At 37.6% G+C, this 19,660-nt stretch overlaps 2 protein-coding genes across 4 annotated transcripts in view; one reads left to right on the top strand and one right to left on the bottom strand.

The window, feature by feature from the left end:
- Positions 1-6,754, bottom strand: part of LOC116287905 (uncharacterized) — a 57,749-nt gene extending 50,995 nt beyond the window's left edge. Inside the window, exon 1 of the mRNA XM_089040341.1 lies at positions 6,659-6,754. The gene's annotated coding sequence lies outside the window, so the exon portion shown is untranslated. The remainder of the gene's footprint in view (positions 1-6,658) is intronic.
- On the top strand, positions 1,308-19,660 carry LOC116287906 (glutamate receptor ionotropic, kainate 2). 3 transcript variants are annotated; one of them, XM_031694610.2, is made up of 14 exons: positions 1,308-1,514; positions 1,616-1,771; positions 8,059-8,328; positions 9,347-9,606; positions 10,619-10,741; positions 11,699-11,875; positions 12,012-12,128; positions 12,428-12,565; positions 13,164-13,364; positions 14,222-14,428; positions 15,255-15,460; positions 15,854-16,204; positions 16,905-17,226; positions 17,756-19,660. In XM_031694610.2, the coding sequence occupies exons 1-14, from the start codon at positions 1,433-1,435 to the stop codon at positions 17,933-17,935; spliced, it is 2,790 nt and encodes a 929-aa protein (XP_031550470.1). In that variant the 5' UTR covers positions 1,308-1,432; the 3' UTR covers positions 17,936-19,660. The 3 variants fall into 3 exon arrangements, with proteins under 3 accessions (XP_031550470.1, XP_031550471.1, XP_031550472.1); XM_031694611.2 differs by lacking the exons at positions 1,308-1,514; positions 1,616-1,771 and adding an exon at positions 7,537-7,719; XM_031694612.2 differs by lacking the exons at positions 1,308-1,514; positions 1,616-1,771; positions 8,059-8,328 and adding an exon at positions 8,557-8,569.

Below are 19,660 nucleotides of genomic sequence, written 5' to 3'. Positions count from 1 at the left end.
GTCACTTAGTCACTCTAGTCCTTTAATGATTTTCTTATCGCTTTGAAAACTACATCACATCATTGACCATATCTTTGCATTACACATCAAATCAGGTTATGGTTGCATTTTTTGGTCGAAGTCAAAAAATAGCTAGATGGCCTTTTGGATGGAATACCCTTCATATAACAATATAATACTAATGTTAAAGTGCCTATGACCCATAACTCAATGTTTTCAGCATTGATTCTACATGAAGTTAAAAGTTAAGTATTTTTATATGATTTGAGTGATATCAAGGTTTATACTTCCAGTATGCTAATGAGTGTGAAGTCATAGGAGGCATTATTAAATATGCAACAATTTACTGGGGTAGTAAAATATCCTGTATAAAACATAATTATCTTACTCAGGGTTTATAGAAAGGTTATTGCAAATTTGTTTCCTCATTGTAATCAGTGTTTTGATTTAAAAATGATGGATGGATGGATGGATGGATGGATGGATGGATGGATGGATGGATGGATGGATGGATGGATGGATGGATGGATGGATGGATGAATGCAATGACAACCAAACATTCCAACAAGGACACGATAAATCTCAGCAATAATATCAATATTATTCCATATGAAATGAGACCTTGCATTGTACACGTGTAGAATTGCAGAAAACCAGGCTAAACCAACATGTTTTACCTATTGTAACCAATACATCTCTTTTTGTAGAAATATAGAATACTTTTCTTTACTTTGTATAGTGAATTGCAGCTCTAGTCATCATGGTAAATTATAACTAGAGTCTTTTAGAAGCCAAAACCAGGCTAAACCAACATGTTTTACCTATTGTAACCAATACATCTCTATTCGTAGAAATACAGAATACTTTTTTTACTTTGCATAGTATATAAATTGCAGCTCGAGTCATTGTGGTAAATTATAACTAGAGTCTTTTAGAAGCCAAAACCAGGCTAAACCAACATGTTTTACCTATTGTAACCAATACATCTCTATTCGTAGAAATACAGAATACTTTTCTTTACTTTGCATAGTATATAAATTGCAGCTCGAGTCATTGTGGTAAAGTATAACTAGAGTCTTTTAGAAGCCAAAGCTAGGCTAAACCAACATGTTTTACCTATTATAGCCAATACGACTCTTTTTGTAGAAATACAGGTAATATACCTAGGCTTTGGAGTATAATCCTAACCTTCAGAATTAATTTTTTTTTTTTTTTTAATAAAAAAAAACTTAGCCCATTACAGTAATGACGCGAAGCATTTACTGATAAGAAAATGTAGATTTAATTGAAGTTTAACTTCATCTGATTTGCATAACTTCAGTAACATCGTTGCCCTGCTTGCCGAGCGCCGTGGTCAGTGTGCAGAATTTCACAAGCTCAAATTGGGATATATAAATATATATTTATATATATAACACATCTACACATCAACATGTTATTCAAACTTTTTATTATTGGACTCTTCTTCAATTTACCTGCTGGTCTCAGCCAAGCGCGAATTGTTCTCAAAATAGGTAATCACAGCTTTTAGTAAATATATTCGTCTTCAATTTGAGTTTGAATTTTCGCCATAGACTAATATTTTTTGCTATGTTCTTGATATTTATCATTATAGGAGGGATATTTTCTGCTGGTAATAACAGCGTTGAAGAAAGCGCTTTCAGGTTCGCAATCAAGTACATCAATGATAAAAATATCGTACCTGGAATAACATTTGAGCCGATCGTCAGTAATGCAGCTACAGACAGCACATACGAGAATATGAAAAGTGGTAAGCTAGACCGTAAAACATATATTTTGAGTTGAATTTCTAACGAGAAATACTATAATATATTTTGAGTATAAATATACGTTTTTTTCTCGGACTAATGCTGAAGGCGCTATGATATCACCAACAATATTCTAATTGTGTGAAGATTTTGGCACTAACCAGCTTCTTAATAATAATCGGACAATTCGCTCGTATTATTTGCGTATTTATCTTGTAAGAAATAGTAGAGCTCAGAAATTGAAAATCGCGCGGCTATATTTTTATACTGATGGTGGACTATAATCTGTTATCTGAATTGGAATTTCTGAAGACATGCACTATCACTGAAGTCTTTTCTAGCACAGTAAATTAAAGCATAGAAAAACGCTTAACTATATGTTATTATTTATTAATTTTTACTGTGACAAAACGTTTGAGAACTCTTTTATTTGACCCTCGACGTATATCGTAGCTTCTTTACGTTTTACAATACAATTTTTTTTAAAAACTTCGCATGTTCTCGAAGCTATAACTATAGTTAAAACAATCAGATCTCCCTGGAGAATTTGATAAACGCCATTCTAATTTAAGTTGAGTTCAAAATATACTTGAAATCGTAATTAAATGATTTCAGTGAAGACAGCGTTGGATGAGAACTCGCATATATAGTAAATGTCTTATCAGTGAGAATCTTTGAAACAGCTTGCGGTCAAATGCCATGCGTCCTTATTTGGCAAGTTCAAAAATTACGTACGTTTCAGTAAGAGTATGAAATATTTTTATTATATTTTATCTTTTTTTTATTTGTTAAGATTCATTTTGTTTTCTGTACTTATGACAATAAATTACGTACTGTAATAAAATAATGAAAATATTCAAGATTATTTAATATTTTAAAGAAGATTTTAGTGCTATAAAGTGAAGCTTTGAAGCAATGAAGATATTGCTAAGGAATATTATTGAAGAAGATGATAAAGAGAAAATTGTGGTTCCTTAATACATGGGCACGCTATTTTTTTAAGATTTCGTTGTGGTTTACTATTCAAGTAGTGCATGATGAGTATTTTGAGGGGGAAAAAATGTTGCTTTGTTGGCTATCAATCAATCAATCAATCTTTATTTAGTACCGAAATTGCAAAATTACATATACTACACAACAAAAGTGCAGAGCATTGGTACAAGCCAGCTGTAATAGCCATAGGCTTAACGAGACAGTTGGCTAGTTATGTGTGCTGGGCAAGCGGGATCCGTAGTTCAATAATAGGAAAACTTACACTTTTTTGATTGAAAGGATGGGCGAAATAAAACGAAAAAAGAAAAAGAGAACGAGGAATTTAAAGAAGAACACATATTTAGGAAGGATAAGAATGAAAGAAGAAAAGGGATCGAGGGAACGAGAGGAAGGTAGTAATCGAGTTATATGGGGAAAAAAGAAAAAAAAAAAAGAAATAGAAGAAGGAAAGAAGGAAGGAAAAAAGTATAAATGAAAGGAAAGAAAAGAAAAGAAAGCAAAAATAAAAAAACACAAAAACAGAACAGAACAGAAGAGAACAAAAGAACGCGAAAGCAAAAAAAAAAAAAAAAAAAAGAAGCCAAACGGGAAGCACGCTTGATATAACGATCTTCCAGGGAGAGCAATGATTACTTCATCTAACTGCCGTCATAATAAAGACCCAACCTTTGTTTAATATTGTATTACAGTATTCTACTGCTTGGTATGTTATAGATTCCTGTTGTGTGTAGCTTGACTGGCTGTGATTTTAATTGCTATAAAAATTTCCAGCAGGTGAAGTAATAAGTTGGCATAACAAAGAACAAAACAACAAACAAACTAACTTACAAAAGCAAAAACAAAAAGAAAATGGAAAAAAATCGAGAATCGAAAATAAAAGAAAATAGAAAATTAATTCAGAAAAAAACTCGTCTTCAAAAAATAAAATATTTCTACAACACCTTATTCCTCTTTCATAGCAATTTTAAAAATTGCTGTTCAACCCTATGAAGAAATAAGCATAATTTCAAGAGTTTTTTTCTGATATATTCTTATGCTGCATTTTTTACCACCCAATTAAAAAGTCTGCTCTCTTATTTAAAAATTAATTATTAACAATAGGTGACGTCATCTTGGTAATTGGATAGAAAATACAGATTTAATCCTTGAACAAGACATCTTAATTAAAGCTAAAAGTCCATTTTTTTGAAATTAAAATATTGCATTAAACCTTTGAAATATCCACAGTAGATAAATATAGTGCCGTAGATTCGATTATAGCGTAGTTGAGAATTGAAGTGACTAGCATTTGTACCAAGACTTTCCTATCATTAAGTTTTTGAACTGCAAAGATATGATGATTAGATTATGATGGCGTGAGCACGGGCCTAAAAGCGCGGTAAGAAATCATGCATGCTCCGAAACAAAAATCTAGTTTAATTAGGAAGTAATCTGATAAATTAACGCACTTTACAAATGTTCAAGAAACATTAATTGAACAAAATTAAAGGGATTTAAATTTTAACACATTCGAGAGGAAAACTTTGGGAAAAACTCAGAATTTACTCTTCCTATTCTATATATATTTTTGATTTCTCGCTTGTTTAAATCGGTAGGATATAAAGATATTAAGGTGGCTACCTACTTTTGGAAATTGATTTAAACTTTTTTTAAAACTTCGATTTTCCGAATTGAAATTTAATGCTGATTCCAAATCTGGAAAGACAAATTGGGTGTCCAAGGCTCGTTTTCGAGATAATTAGCATTTAATGAAAGTGAAGTGATTAGAAAAAAAATTAAGATTCATAAGATAATAGTTATTTGCAGACTATATGATTGCACGAATGAAGGCTAGTCAATCATTCTACAATAATACATGGATATTTTCGACAAAAAAGACAAAGAGATACATTGATTTGTCATATTTTGTAGTTTCGGTGCTCTTAAAAAATTTCATAAAGTCGAACAAAAATCCCTACAAAAATCGATTTTTTCATGTGTTACTGATATAAACTTTTTCTGAAATGTTGATATGACCTAGATTTTTAGGAGTTTTTTCGAATGAGCTATTAAAAAGATAGAGAGTCCTGTGCAAAATTTGAGGGTTTTGCCGTGTTGAAGCTCAAAACGCGTATGGCTCTTCAATAAAATCTTGTAGATTTTTCAACGGTTTTTGAGCGCGCGCACATCGTGGGCTCAAATAGAATTCTCGAAAGTAGAACGTCACCTTAATTAGGACCAATAGAAAAACTAATTCAACCAATCTTGGAGAAGTCAATGGTTAATTAGGCCGTTCTGAGATGTTGAAATTAAAGTATAAATTTGAAATGTCATTTTATCTTTTTAAGTGCCGTTGACATAAGGTTATGTACATTCACTAAAAAAAGAACGGGTTGTCACAATATTATTTTTATATGATATCCTTTTATTTTGGAACTGAACTATGATACCAAAAGCTTCTAAAAAACACATTTATTTAAGTGCCTAGTCGTTCTAGCGCTTTCGCACTAATTGGGGACACTTTTCGCTCACACCCACTATCACTACATTTAATATTCTATGCACACAACGTTCAACTCACTAATGAAATATCACTCTAAAAATAAAATATGATAAGCTTATTTTTTGATTATTTTTACGAAGAAATTTGTATCGTAAATCACAGAACACTATGTTGAAACTCAAAGCAAAAATAGAGTTGTGATGACAATAATAGGTAAAAACAGCTTAGTCTTGGCTTCTAAAAGACTCTCATTATAACTTAACAGGATGAATCGAGCTGCAATTTACTATGCAAAGTAAAGAAAAGTATTCTGTATTTCTACAAAAAGACATGTATTGACTACAATATGTAAAACATGTTGGTTTAGCCTGGTTTTGGCTTCTAAGAGACTCTAGTTATAATTTATCGCGAGACTGCCTCTTTGAAAGCCATTTTTTGTACCAGTTCGTTTCTTATCTTGAATTTAGGAATATTTTGATGTGAAGTCCTTCGACAAAATGTCTCCCTGAAGTAAGTGCGATTCACAAATTCAAAGACAACGGTAATAACTTAAAAATATTAATTCAAAAAGAAAATAATCTCTCTAGTTTCAATTCATTGATATATATTTATATGTTATTGTATATTTATTATATAAATATATTTTTGTGATACATTACTTTCTTTTGTATTAAATAATATAATAAATTTTGACTTCAAAATAAAAAAATTATCTTTACGTACTCAAGTAATACATAACTCTGTCAATTTATTGTGGGGATTAAGTGCCGGCTATCGTTTGAAAACAAGGCCGTGGACGATTTAATTTTTGGTGGTTATTGAATTGTCTGGTACAAATCACGATTTGTTCAATGTTTTATTTTGGTAGACATGTGGAGACATTTTTTTATTAATTATTGCAACATTGGGTCAAATTAACATTTTGTATTCAGCTTATTCGGTTTTTTCTTTCTTTCTTTCATTCATCCAGTTCTTTCCTTTCTTTCTTTCTTTCTTTCTTTCTTTCTTCCTTTCTTTCATTCTTTTCCTTTCTTTCTTTCTTTCTTTTTTTCTTTCTTCCTCATCCTTCCTTTTCTTCCTCTATTCCTTTCATTATTCTTTAAAACCCTTCTCTTTATCCTTCTCTTTCACATTTATTCCTCGTTGATTTTCTTCCTTAACTAAAATGTTTTCAAGAATGCGTACTACACCTCGAAAGTTTATTAGCAATTTTTTCAAAATTTCCTTTAGGCATAACGTTCATCGCCTTTGTTGAACTCTGTTGGAGCTTTTTCCGTTTCTCGTTGTTCCAACTCAGATATTCCACATAAACGAATTTCTTTTCTCTTAGCATAATCTCAAAAATTACATACTTTTCTGTAATTAAATGAAATAAGTTATTTTTCAGTCGAAAAGAAAATGTTGTAAGACTTACTTTAATTTATATCCCAGGAGTTCGAAACTAAAGCTTACTTCTTTTTGAATCTCTGCTTTTAAGACTTTACTCTTCGTCAGATACGACTTCATTAGAATATCTACAGTCTAAAAGCAAAATGATTAATTAATATTGGACTTCTAACATTGAACGTTTTTTTTTTCCCGAGAAAAATAATTGGTTCCCAAATCTTAACTCACATCTTTAATTGTACATATTTGTTTATTTTACGGATCATTAGTCTAGTTGTGGTTTCCTCTAATGGAAAACGTAAAAAAAGATTAGAAAAAAGACAAAAACAACGGAAACAACAAGGATCAGAAAACGTTCTGTTTGTCTCCTGCCGCGCAGCCACAATATTCGCCATGAGAAGTAAAAAAAAAAAAAAGAAAAAAAAAAATTAAAAAGGGTTATACTACCACGTTTTTATAAATTAAAGTGATACGATTTGGCCCCTGTTGAGACTGTTGTCTCAGAGCAATGACAACAGTAGTAATTAGAAGTTTTCGCAAGATTGGCAGTTACTTGTAGCTACTTGCTAAATTGTTACGTGTTTTTAGTTGAATGTAAAGAGCGTCTGGTGTTTTCAAGAGGGTCGTTTTGAAACGCTCTATTGCTTTAAAAGCAAGCACTGTTACTTCGGGGTCTTTGTTGATTGATTTCCGCGCTTGACGTCATTTCCTGTTTGTGCGGGATGTTGATCAGCTGAATCACAAGATTTCAATAAAATCATTTCTGTTGAATAACGTCTGGACTTCCAGTATAGTAATAGTTTTGCCCGGTGTCAAAGCTTTCTTCTCATTCACTTGTTATATTCAACACACCAACTAATAAACTAGAATGGTATATCATCGAAAGAAATGTAAAATTAAAATTTTTTGGTCATTCTCGACTTTCACATCCCCATAATCCTTTGCGTCTTTGGGGGGTAACCAGAGGGTAAAAACCCACTTATTTTGCTGAAGGCTGATCAGACAATGTTGACAATACCTTGTTCGGTATCAAAAAATAAAATGAAGAAGTAAAAAACAGAACAAGATAGAAGCTTGAAGACGTTTAAGGTAAATTTCAAACATTTTTTCGTAAGTCAATACATTTTCTGTAAGACCAAAACTCTTCATGATCTGTACACGCTGTATAACTTGGAATAAACTGATAATCAGTATTGTACAGATAAAAGCAGATATAGTATAAATTCAATTAAGAAACCTTTCAATTTGGGACAGTTTTTTGATTGGTTACCCCCCCAACGACGCAAGGCATTATAGGGATGTGAAAGTCGCGAATAAATGAAACTGTAAAATGGAGTATTGAACAGATGAAGTATGGAATGGAAAGTAAAGCATTTCTTCAAAAATAAAATGCAATGTAAACCTAATCATATGACTTTCTTTTTATAGCAAACCACCTCGTGTCCGAAGGAGTTATCGCTGTGGTCGGACCCATAACATCAACAGCAGTCAAAAACACACATGGGATATTCAAGAAATTCCACATTCCTCAAATCGCGCCGTCTGCAACAGATCCAATATTTGTGTATTCCAACTATCGCTACCCTTTCCTTATACGAATGATGCCCAGTGAATCTGCCATCGAATTTGCAATAATAGATTTTATTGTCCGTTACAAATGGGAAAGGATGGGTATACTAACGTCGAGGATGGACTATGGTACGTGTCTATAGATATTGGGGGGGTTGAAGGAACCTAGGGGAGGGTAGGGTAGGGAAACCACTTCGAGGATGGACTATGGTACGTGTCTATAGACATTGGGAGGGTTGCAGGGGCCTAGGGGAGGGGAGGGTAGGGAAACCACGTCGAGGATGGACTATGGTACGTGTCTATAGATAATGGGAGGGTTGGAGGAGCCTAGGGGAGGGGGGTGGGGAAACCACGTCGAGGATGGACTATGGTACGTATCTACAGATAATGGGAGGGTTGCAGGGGCCTAGGGGAGGGGAGGGTAGGGAAATCATCTCAGGAAAGTTTACTCAGAAGGACTGCTCCGTACATATCAAACTTTCCACATAGAAAAGTTGTCGTTCCGCTCGAGCTGTTTCTTTTACCATATATGGAATGTACTTGCCATATTAGGAAATTGGAATATAATTTTCTTCACTAAATAGGCGAATTTCTTGCTCAAAACTGCTCAAATTTACAGTAAATCGAGTGAAAACATCACTAACTAGTAAGCCATCTTGGTTTTGGCCGAAAAAAGACTGGAAATTGTGTAGGGGAGGGGAGCGTGGTTTGTCACCACAGGAAGCCCGCGAATGACAACGATTGTTTGATATGGTAGAGATAAAATTTAAAATTCCCGATGACCTCCCCCCCCTCCGCCGTTAGGGAGTTTGTAGTCTTAACAGAACAAAGAATTCGAAAGGAAATCACTGATTTTGTAGAGGGAAGGGCAGATGAAGGGAGAGATATGGATGGATGGAGGGAGGGAGGGAGGGAGGGAGAGATGGAGGGATGGATGGAGGGATGGATGGAGGGAGGGAGGGAGGGAGGGAGGGGGAGGGATGGATGGATGGAGGGAGGGAGTGAGCGAGAGAGGGAGGGAGGGAGGAAGGGAGGGATGGAGCTAAGGGAAGGATGTCTGGAGAGAGGGAGGGAGGAAGGAATAAATGTAATGATTTGATGAATAAATAACTTTGTATTTATTCTATAATTTTTTTTTTCACGATAGGAATGAATGGCTTAAAGGACTTTAAAAATGTTGCAAAAAGTAAAAAATGGAAAATCCTAGCAACAGAACATTTTGCAGTTTCTCCGCTGACCCGCAAAGTGAACGCCACTAAAGAGCTACTGCGCCTGCGCGACAAAGGGACTCGGGTCGTGATACTGAATTGCTTGGCAGAGTTTGTTCCCTCTGTTCTTGAACAGGCCTCAAAATTGGATATGATTCATGATTGGGTCTGGATACTTACCGATGGAGCTATATCTGAGGTGAGGTTTATATCAAGTTTACCATAGTAACTTAGCGACTATAGAGGCTTTGCACCATCCCCTGATGGCAGACATGACAGGAGGCAGGAGCAATTGAATCTTTACTAATCAGATTTACATGATAAAGAATTCTGTTGTTGTAGCTCCTGTCATGGCCGCCATCACGTAATGGTGCAAAGCCTCTATGCGAAAGTTTGTGTATGAGGTGGGTTGGAGGGGGTGGGGGCTTAGGCGAGAGAGCGCCAAAGGTACTATGTCACTATTTCTATGTTCATTTGGAATACTTTTCTTATGTTAAAAATAACATAATATAATAGTAGTGTTTGGTGAAAAAAACCAAAAAGGAGAATTCGAACATGTTCGCAAATTATTTTCTCTAGCGTCGTGTTTTGTTTTTCATCGTCATGATCTTCTTTGTCTTTATTTACTATGCGAAGTTCGTGACTATTCATTAGCATAGGGCATACCTGTTAAGTACCGTCAAGAGAAAATGAAGTAAGAGAAGGAATCCCCCCTATACAGCCTTGTAACCATTATGTGCACAGTTTGATGCTATTTTTAAACCATTTGTTTTTCTGCACGCGCATTTACTGCGCGCGCCCTACGCTGTTTGCTTACGTTTTTGGGGTTTTTCCGTTATTTCGACTCAGCCCTAAATATATATGTGCACGTCGAAAGCTTGGCAAATACGACAGGAAATTGAAGTAGTAATTTGTTCAACTTTCTGGAATATTTAAAAAATTTTTCCCCAAAGCTTTCGAACTACATCGCCATCTTGAGGCAGATTTGAGCATTATAAGAAAAGCACAAGAAAACGTTAGCAAACAGCGTAGAGCGCGCGCGTAATATGCGCGTGCAGAAAATCAAACGATCAAATAAATGATATCATTGGATGATATTTTTAGAATAGATTCTAAAAATAGCGTCAAAGTGTGCACATGATGGGGCACGGGGATTCCTTCTCTTAGTTGATATTCTCTTGGTACCGTTTTATTTAATTTTTCATTCAAAGGATCCAAAACTGCGTTACATCGAAGGAATAGTTGGAATACGCTTCCCAAAAGATGGTAGTGGAAAGCTGTATGATACCGTCAATATAGAGTGGCAAGCGGCTGGTGGCAAAGGAGTCTTACAGGTATAAATAGCGCAGCGCAACCGTGACGTCATAAAAACGAAGACAAAGGCGAAATTCGGACAAACAAACTTACAAGTTTACTTTCAGCAGATAATTTTCACAGCCGATCGCAGTTGATCTTAGTTTACAGGGGTTATTATTGTAACTTTAAGTAAAAATAATAAAATAGGTTCGTATAATCCTCGTAGCGGTTGAACAGAATGCAATGTTTGTCCGAATCTTTAAGCTATTTTTAGAATCAGTGCGCTGCGCTATTAACTACCGTACTTTGTTTATTTCTTTTATCAAATTTCAAATATACACCATATTGATAAAAACAATAATATATTTCCAAGATGATGTCTATACAGCCCCAAAATTCGCAGCCCACCTGCTATCAATCATTTTGATAATTTAGAGACATTGATTGGCATCTGTCACATGGAAATAAATCAAGAGAGGGAAACTTCTTTTAACGCGCGCGCCATGTAAATTCCCGGTCGGTCTATTTTTAGTAACCGGATGCAGTTTAAATTTCGTCTTACCCTACTCCCGTGCGTCATCAACTTGCACTAAAAATGAAACGAAAAGACGACGCGCGGGCAAGTTGATGACGCACGGGAGTAGGGTAAGACGAAATTTAAACTGCATCCGGTTACTAAAAATAGACCGACCGGGAATTTACATGGCGCGCGCGGTATTAAGAAGTTTCCCTCTTTTATTATGCTCTCTTCATCAGACATTACACAAGGGTAGCGCCGTGAAGACCCCTGATTACTATGGCACAATTTTGGCATTTTCTGACCGAAAAAAAACAACAACGACACGCGGACAAACACGATGCATTTTAAGACTGGTTTGCCACAGGCAGCCCAGTAGGAAGTGTGATCTCTTTTGAATTGCTTTTGAATCGAGGTTGGACTTGATGTGTTCCATGCATTGCTTCACCAACTACTTATTCATTTTGTATTTCTAAAGTCTCGACTTGGTAGGATTTTTGACGCTGTATTAACAATATCTGACATTGTGAGAAGGATGGTTGACAAAAACCTGACGATGATCTTACCTCCACAAGGAGTAACCATGTGCCGCTCGCTTAACACCAAAGTTATACCATGGGTTCTAGGACAGACATTTATCAATAAATCATCAGAGGTACGGTAAAGGATGGACTAACATAATGTCACATCGCAAAATAGTTGCGAGTAGCGTCTTTAAAACCTGCCACTCAACTGAGTACGGAAAATCTCCAAAATGTGACGTCAATGTTATTCTTTTTGTTTTGCGTTAGGTAAGGATGAAAGGGGTAATGGCGTCTCTTTATTTTTCTTCAACCCATCGTTCACCATCTTCTTTCAACTCTATTTCTGAAATCGTGAACTACCAGAAGGATGAAGGTTGGGTCAAGGTTAGTAAGACAGATGGATCAATCAAGGGATTCAAGCTTGCCTTCCCTCCTCCTCACCCACTTGCCTCGCCTCCTCATCATCCCATTACCCACTTTTCTCCTCTTTGCCTATTCTCCTCTAGTCTTCTCCTTGCCTCCTCATCACCTCCATACCCTCTTGCCCCCTTGCCGTCTCGTCTCCTCTTTGCCTTGTCTCCCCTCCTCATTGCTTCCTCGTCTCCCCTCCTCTTTGGCTAATCGCCTCCTCGCCTTCTTTCCCCTTTGCCTGCTTAACTGCTAAAATAACCCTTTCATTTCAGGTTGGAAGTATAAAAGGGATAAAGGGTGTGGTCATGGAGAAGAGACGACCAATAGTATGGCTCAATAACGGGCTGGAAGCACCAAAACTTGCAAGCCTTGCTCTCAAGTATAAAAAACTGAAAGTATTGGTTTTTCAGGTTTGTTTTGTGGAATAGCTTAATACTCTTGTGAGTAAGCTATTCATTGAGGGATTTCATGAATCTTCATGCTTTGGCTTGTTGAGTGGTTTTTGATTGGCTTCTTGGATTGATCTTGGTTGAGATTGGATGGTTGGCCGGTAATTTGGGTTGGGTTTTGGAGGGGCAACACCAAGAGAAAAAAATCAATGGAGAGACCTTGTGAAATCCTCTGAAACATGCTGCTGAGTCCAAGGCTCGAACCATTACCACTACATTACCCTTGATTCAATATATTGAGAGCAGTTTTCGTATGACTGTGAAAAGCTCACGGCACGAACACGGTAATGGCACGGCAAGGGATACGCCAGACCAATCACATTGCTCGACAATTTACTACTCATCCAATATAATACGCCCTTACGTAACACGGCATAAACACGGCGCGGACACGGTGGCGCCAAAGGTTACGACACTCCCAGTCCAATCACGTTGAGTGAGGAAAAAATCTGACAATTAAAGTCAACTGAGAAAACAGCACGGCACGGCACGCTTACGGCGCTGAGCTTCTCACAGTCATGCGAAATATGCTCTAATACAATGTTATTACCTTGTTTAGAGCCAGCCCTTTATTATGGTGAAGCCCAAATCTAACACCAGCGATGACACAAACTTGGAGTTTGAAGGATTCTGCATCGATTTGCTGAATGAATTGAAAAAGAAACTTCAGTTTGAATATGAGATTGAGAGTAGAGACTCACTGGGACAAAAGCTACCGGACGGGTCTTGGGACGGTATTATAGGAGATTTAACGAGAGAGGTACGGCTTTGATTACTCGAATTTTCTTGTCTCACTTTTCTTTTAAAACTTGCCCCCCCCCCCTCCCCCCACCCTTCACTTCAATTTTACTTCTTCTAATTACCTTTCTATATTCCTTGTTCCTAAGTGCTACCATGCCTGCTTGCTTCCTTAGCTCTCTCTCTCTCTTTACCTTCCTTGCTTCCTTGCTTCCTTGCTTCCTTCCTTGCTTCCTCCCTTGCTTGCTTGCTTGCTTGCTTGCTTGCTTGCTTGATTGCGTGCTTGCGTGCTTGCGTGCTTGCGTGCTTGCTTGCTTGCTTGCGTGCTTGCGTGCTTGCGTGCTTGCGTGCTTGCGTGCTTGCGTGCTTGCGTGCTTGCGTGCTTGCGTGCTTGCGTGCTTGCGTGCTTGCGTGCTTGCGTGCTTGCGTGCTTGCGTGCTTGCGTGCTTGCGTGCTTGCGTGCTTGCGTGCTTGCGTGCTTGCGTGCTTGCGTGCTTGCGTGCTTGCGTGCTTGCGTGCTTGCGTGCTTGCGTGCTTGCGTGCTTGCGTGCTTGCGTGCTTGCGTGCTTGCGTGCTTGCGTGCTTGCGTGCTTGCGTGCTTGCGTGCTTGCGTGCTTGCGTGCTTGCGTGCTTGCTTGCTTGCTTGCTTGCTTGCTTGCTTGCTTGCTTGCTTGCTTGCTTGCTTGCTTGCTTGCTTGCTTGCTTGCTTGCTTGCTTGCTTGCTTGCTTGCTTGCTTGCTTGCTTGCTTGCTTCTTTTCGTTCGTTCTCTTTTTGTGTTCCTTTCCTTGCGTCACTAAATTATAAAAAGCATGCCATTATTATGTATTTAAACAGTAGCAGCACGAAACCTTTAACCCGACATTCTTTTTACGATTCAGAAAGCAGACTTAGGCGTATCGACATTCACAATCAGTCCTGAACGCGAGAAAGCAGTGGATTTTACTCAGCCTTATTTTAGCTTGGGGTATAAGATAATCACGAAGAAGTCGTACAGGGAACGAGGAAGCAATCTATGGGGTTTTCTTGATCCTTTTGAGACTACTCTTTGGTTGGCTATTGTGGTGTCATCTATCGTTGTGGGAACGGTAAGGTTTTAATCAATAGGATAGTCGCTTATCCTTTCATTTAACCTTTCTTCCATTCACTTACTCATTCACCCTTCCATCCACCTATTCGTTCGTTCAGTAATCATTCATCCTTTCGACCATCCATCCGGCTAGCCATTGTTTGTCATGCATTCATTTATCCATCCATCCGTCTTTTCATTCTGTCGAATAAGAAGTCTGTCAAATAACAAGATAAGACATGAGACAAGAAAAAAAAATGAGATTGATATTTTCTCCCCGATTAGTAGGGCGCTTGTGCCCGGCTAGACGTTTTTGAGACTTTAATAAAGTTATTATTATTATTACAATTTTATTTTACTTCATATGTATTATATTAATACACTTAATTGCAAAATTTATTGGGGTATTTATTGGTGTGGCAAGATGTATTGTACTCTGGCTTGCCGTTCTTTGTACTGCAGGGGATGTTTAGCTTCAAATTTATTATCCTTGACTATTGTTGTATTGCCCTCATACTTCAGAAAGAGCCAATCATTGTCGGGTCCAAAAACATAGAACAAAGAAGCTTACACCAAAATTGTAGATGGGAAATAGATGTATCTAGTGAAGATACCAAGTTATACAACTAGAGGTTTTGAACTGACCGGTAGCATGGGACCTTTTCGACAAATGTTTATTATCGACTTTGTATGTATGTATGAATGTATCTCAAATTTATAAATCAGAGGATGATTATATCATTTCCCAAAATTCCTTTCGGTCTCAGACTCTATTTTCCATGTTTCGGCGTTGAACACGACGACGATTTCTTTAATTTATTGCACAATCCAATTCTACTTCTCAGGTGGTTTGGATTTACGATCGTTTAAGTCCCTACGGGTACTACGGCCGTGTTGCCCAGTCTCCCAAGCCCAAAGAAGACGAATACCTCGCGCGTAACACTCTATGCTTCTTCAATTCTTTCTGGTCAGCGGCTGCCTCCTATCTTGAACAAGGTCCCGACGGAACTCATCCTATATCTCACTCTGGTAGAGCAACCACCTTAGCATGGTAAGGAATTTTGGTGTGACACTGAAATACACCCCTTGCATGTGACGTCAAAGGAGCTCAATTTCGAGGACAAAACAAAAGAATTTCAATCTCATGAGAATTGGAAACCTATTGTTGTGAACTCCAAATTGAGCTGCCTTCCGACGTACTGCAAGGGGTCTAAAGACCTTTCCAAAATTTGCTCGAGTGAGCACGAAACATTGACTTAAGCTTTTAATACTATGTACTTAATGACTGAGAGGGCCGGACGGGAAAATATTTGGCCCGAGGCCATGCCTTACGGACCGACCAAGTCCAGGATATCTGAATATTCTTGACAAGTTTATAGTGTTACACGTTTCAACCACCTTATGAGTTTCTTCACCCACTTAACTAATTGCCCCACGTCATTAGGTGGTTTGCTATCTCCATCTTCGGAGCGACATATACCGCCAACTTAGCGGCGTTTCTAACAGTCAACAAGTACGAACATCCAATCAAAAGCATCGATGATCTAGCCAATCAGGATCGAATGAGCTACGGCACTGCCCCTGGACAACTAGCAGACATGTTAAGATCAGCTTCGTTACCAGTTTACGAGAAGTTATGGCGTTATATTGAGTCACATAATACACTTGAAAGTAACGCAAGCTATGCCATTGAGAAGACTAGAAATACTGAGAACTATGCGTTTATTTGGGACTCTGCTGTTCTGGATTACACAGTACAAAGTGAGCCGTGCAATACTTTGACCATCATTGGAAGGTGAGTGAACAAAGTATTTGGTGTCCTATAAATATCAATTTTTAGTATCATTCACAGTTGAGTATAGAAAATCGTGCGCGCTGATTGGTCGAGAATTTTGAACTATATACCCCTCGCAGCACGTCCGAATGCAGCTCAATTAAGAAGACATAACACTAGGTCTCCAATTCTTAGGACATTAAAATTATTTTGTCTTTTCCTCCAAATTGAGCTGCTTTGAGGAAACATGCAAGGGGTCTATTTCTCGTTATGAAATAACTGTTATGAATTTCGCGTTCTGATTGGTTACGTCATTCCTATCTATTATTGTAATTTGTATTTTATAAAAGAAATAAAAAACTTGCTTGCTGTGCTGTGTGCAGTCATAAAGCACTTGGGGGTTGGCAGAACACTCGAGAAGTATCCAGAAGCACTCCGCTACGCGTCGTGCTTCTCCTAACACTTCTCTCGTGTTCTGCCAACCCCCGCGTGCTTTATGACAGCACACAGCACGCGCGCGCGTTTTCTATTTCTTCAATTAAAGATTTATTAGATATTTATGCAAGATTTATTAAATTTTCAATTATTAAAGATTTATTAAAGATTTATTAAAGATTTATTAGACATTTATAAAAGATTTATTAAAGATTTATTAAACATTCATTTATTAAATATTTCTTAAAATATTTATTATTTGTTAATTAATTCAAATATTTTCTAGGCCTTTTGGAAGCATCAACTATGGCTTCGCCCTTCCTTTAAAGTCTCACTACACGCATAACTTCAGCGTGGCCATGCTTGAGCTCCAACAAGATGGCTTCCTCGAGAGAATGACAGAAAAATGGTTCCGTTCGCGAAGTGTCTGTGGCGCTGAAACGGAAGCGGCAGACGCCGCCGCTACCGAAGGAGGGACACAGCTGGGCATTCATGATTTGGCGGGAGTTTTTGTTACTATTCTTGGAGGTGTCATTTGTGGTATCTTAATATTGATTATTGAATGGATTGTCGCTTGTTATCGAGATACTCTTTCTAAAGACAGAAAGGTTAGTGAGTTGAGCAATCAAGGGTGGGGTAGCGGAAGTGCACTTGCCTCCACCTCTGGGGTCTCGGGTTCAATTCCTGGACTCAGCCCTGACTGCCCTGCCCTGACTTAGATCAGCCCAAAGGTTGTTTCAGGGTTTGATCTGTGAGTTAGCCATGCCCTGACTTAGATCAGCCCAAAGGTTGTTTCAGGGTTTGATCTGTGAGTTAGCCATGCCCTGACTTAGATCAGCCCAAAGGTTGTTTCAGGGTTTGATCTGCGAGTTAGCTATGCCCTGACTTAGATCAGCCCAGAGGTTGTTTCAGGGTTCTATCTGTGAGTTAGCAGTGCCCTGACTTAGATCAGCTCAGAGGTTGTTTCAGGGTTCAATCTGTGAGTTAGCCATGCCCTGACTTAGATCAGCCCTGAGGTCGTTTCAGGGTTCGCTCTGTATGTTCCAGGGTCGTTATAACAATTGGAGGTGTTTTTCGAGATATTTTGCTCAACCTATTTCAATAATTGCTTATTATATTATTTATTTTTCAATGCAGGCCCCGACAACGTTTTGTAGAGCCTTGTGTCAGAGAATGCAGCGTGCTTGGTATGGCATTCTAAGTTTATGCATGTGGCGAGAGCTTGGACGGGATCATGAGCCAAAACCACAAATAAGACAACTGGTCGAGAGTCTACCGCTATCTTCGATGGGTGAACAGAGAAAACTGATTATATAAAGAACGATAGAAAGACGGAGATCTGAAATATGAAATCTGAGTCCTAGTAGCAAGCTGCAAATTGTAAAATATTAACAGCCGAACTACGTAGTTTTACTTTTAGATTGGAATATGAAGAATGACCTTAAAGAACAAGAAATGTGATTTCACTTTTTCGTGTTTTGGCCAGAAAACCGATGATAGAGGCACAAAAATTCTGTTTAGATCAGCCCAATTCAGTGAGCTAGATCTTGTACCAGCAACCTTTTTTGAAATAGGTGTAGATGTGATAGTTAGGAATTTTTATTGCGTTCATAGGAACTTGTAACAGTTCAAATTTTAAATGTATCCATTTAACCTGAAATATTGACGTGGAAAGAGAGATAGATAGATAGATAGATTTTTATTTCGCTCATGTAGTTGAAAGTTTACAACTTTGCTAATAGTACAGTAAATGAGGGTGAATAAGTTTAAACCCGTGAAATAGATATTAGACTAATACACATTGGTAGACCTTAATTCCATTGTTTTCTTTTATGTCTATTTGACTATTACACGTTGACAAGTATTTTTATTTTTATTTCACGGGTGAAATGCCTTCACTCTAACGTTTCTGCAAAACATAACTGTCATGAAGCATGCGAAATTGATTAGGAAAAAATTTAAACATGCCCGCGATTGAATTAATGAAAAATATATAACTCTTAAATACATATGGCATCAAGAGTTCGGCGCTGCTGATCTACGCACATGCTCAAGGGGTCAATGAGTGGGGGATCATAGGTCTTTAATTACCCTATTTCTCTATGACGCAATTTTTCTTATCAATTTTTATTAAATATTCAAGAGCAAGTAGCGTTAAGCTAATTTTAAATAGAATCATACCAAAATATAGCAATTTTTTACAACCCATGACCCCACACTTTTTAACCCCTTGAGCATGCGCGTAGAACAGTAGCGTGGAACTCTTGATGCATATATAGTCAGTGTGCATCAAAGCTCGCATAGCACTCTGGCGAACAAAGTACTGCAAAAATAAAAAACACCGAGGGAAATCAAAGAAATTATCAGAAAATAATTGCTCTGTGATTTTCGTCAGTCGAAATACTTACATTCCCATAGAAAATATCGAAGAAAAAAATAGGGATTTTAAAACGTAAGCTTGCAGTTAAACCGTACGATCTCGGTTTCCCATCATGCTTTGTGCTAGGTTTTCGTGCTCGTGCACATTGGCTCCTATTGTGTCACGTCCATAATTTCAAGAGCAAAAGTGACATCTTAGTTTCTAAGAAATTTTTTTTCTAAGAAATCATAATAAAACTAGATTATTACTCGCGCTCTGATTGGCCAAAAACCAATGAAATATTTTCCCATGGACTGCACGCTCGCGCACGCTGATCTCAAGGACACTCGCCTTTCTTCTTTAAATTTTCAAATCCGATGGCGTAAACAGCGCGCGCACGAGCGAGATGAGTGGTATAACGCGCGCGGCTCTGATTGGTTGAAAACCTACTATTTCCCCATGGGCTGCACGGTTCTTTTTTTCTTGAATCTAGCTATGTTATAAACCCATTAGACAACAGAAAGTCGCTCGCCCATTACGTTATAGATGCCATGGGCACGCGACTTTCTATTGTTTAATTGATAAAAATAATGATTAATCCGTCGGATAGCGCTATCCACCCTTCGTAAAACCGGGCCCTGCTGTTTTATTTCAATCTTTTACATAAAGTACGTGTAACCATT

This window comes from Actinia tenebrosa, unplaced genomic scaffold (genome assembly GCF_029948245.1).
Source record: "Actinia tenebrosa isolate PJP-AT-01 unplaced genomic scaffold, QUT_ActTen_1.0 PGA_scaffold7__59_contigs__length_16204524, whole genome shotgun sequence".
In the NCBI taxonomy this organism is placed as follows: Eukaryota; Metazoa; Cnidaria; class Anthozoa; order Actiniaria; family Actiniidae; genus Actinia; species Actinia tenebrosa.
This window is presented reverse-complemented; position numbering and strand designations above follow the sequence as displayed.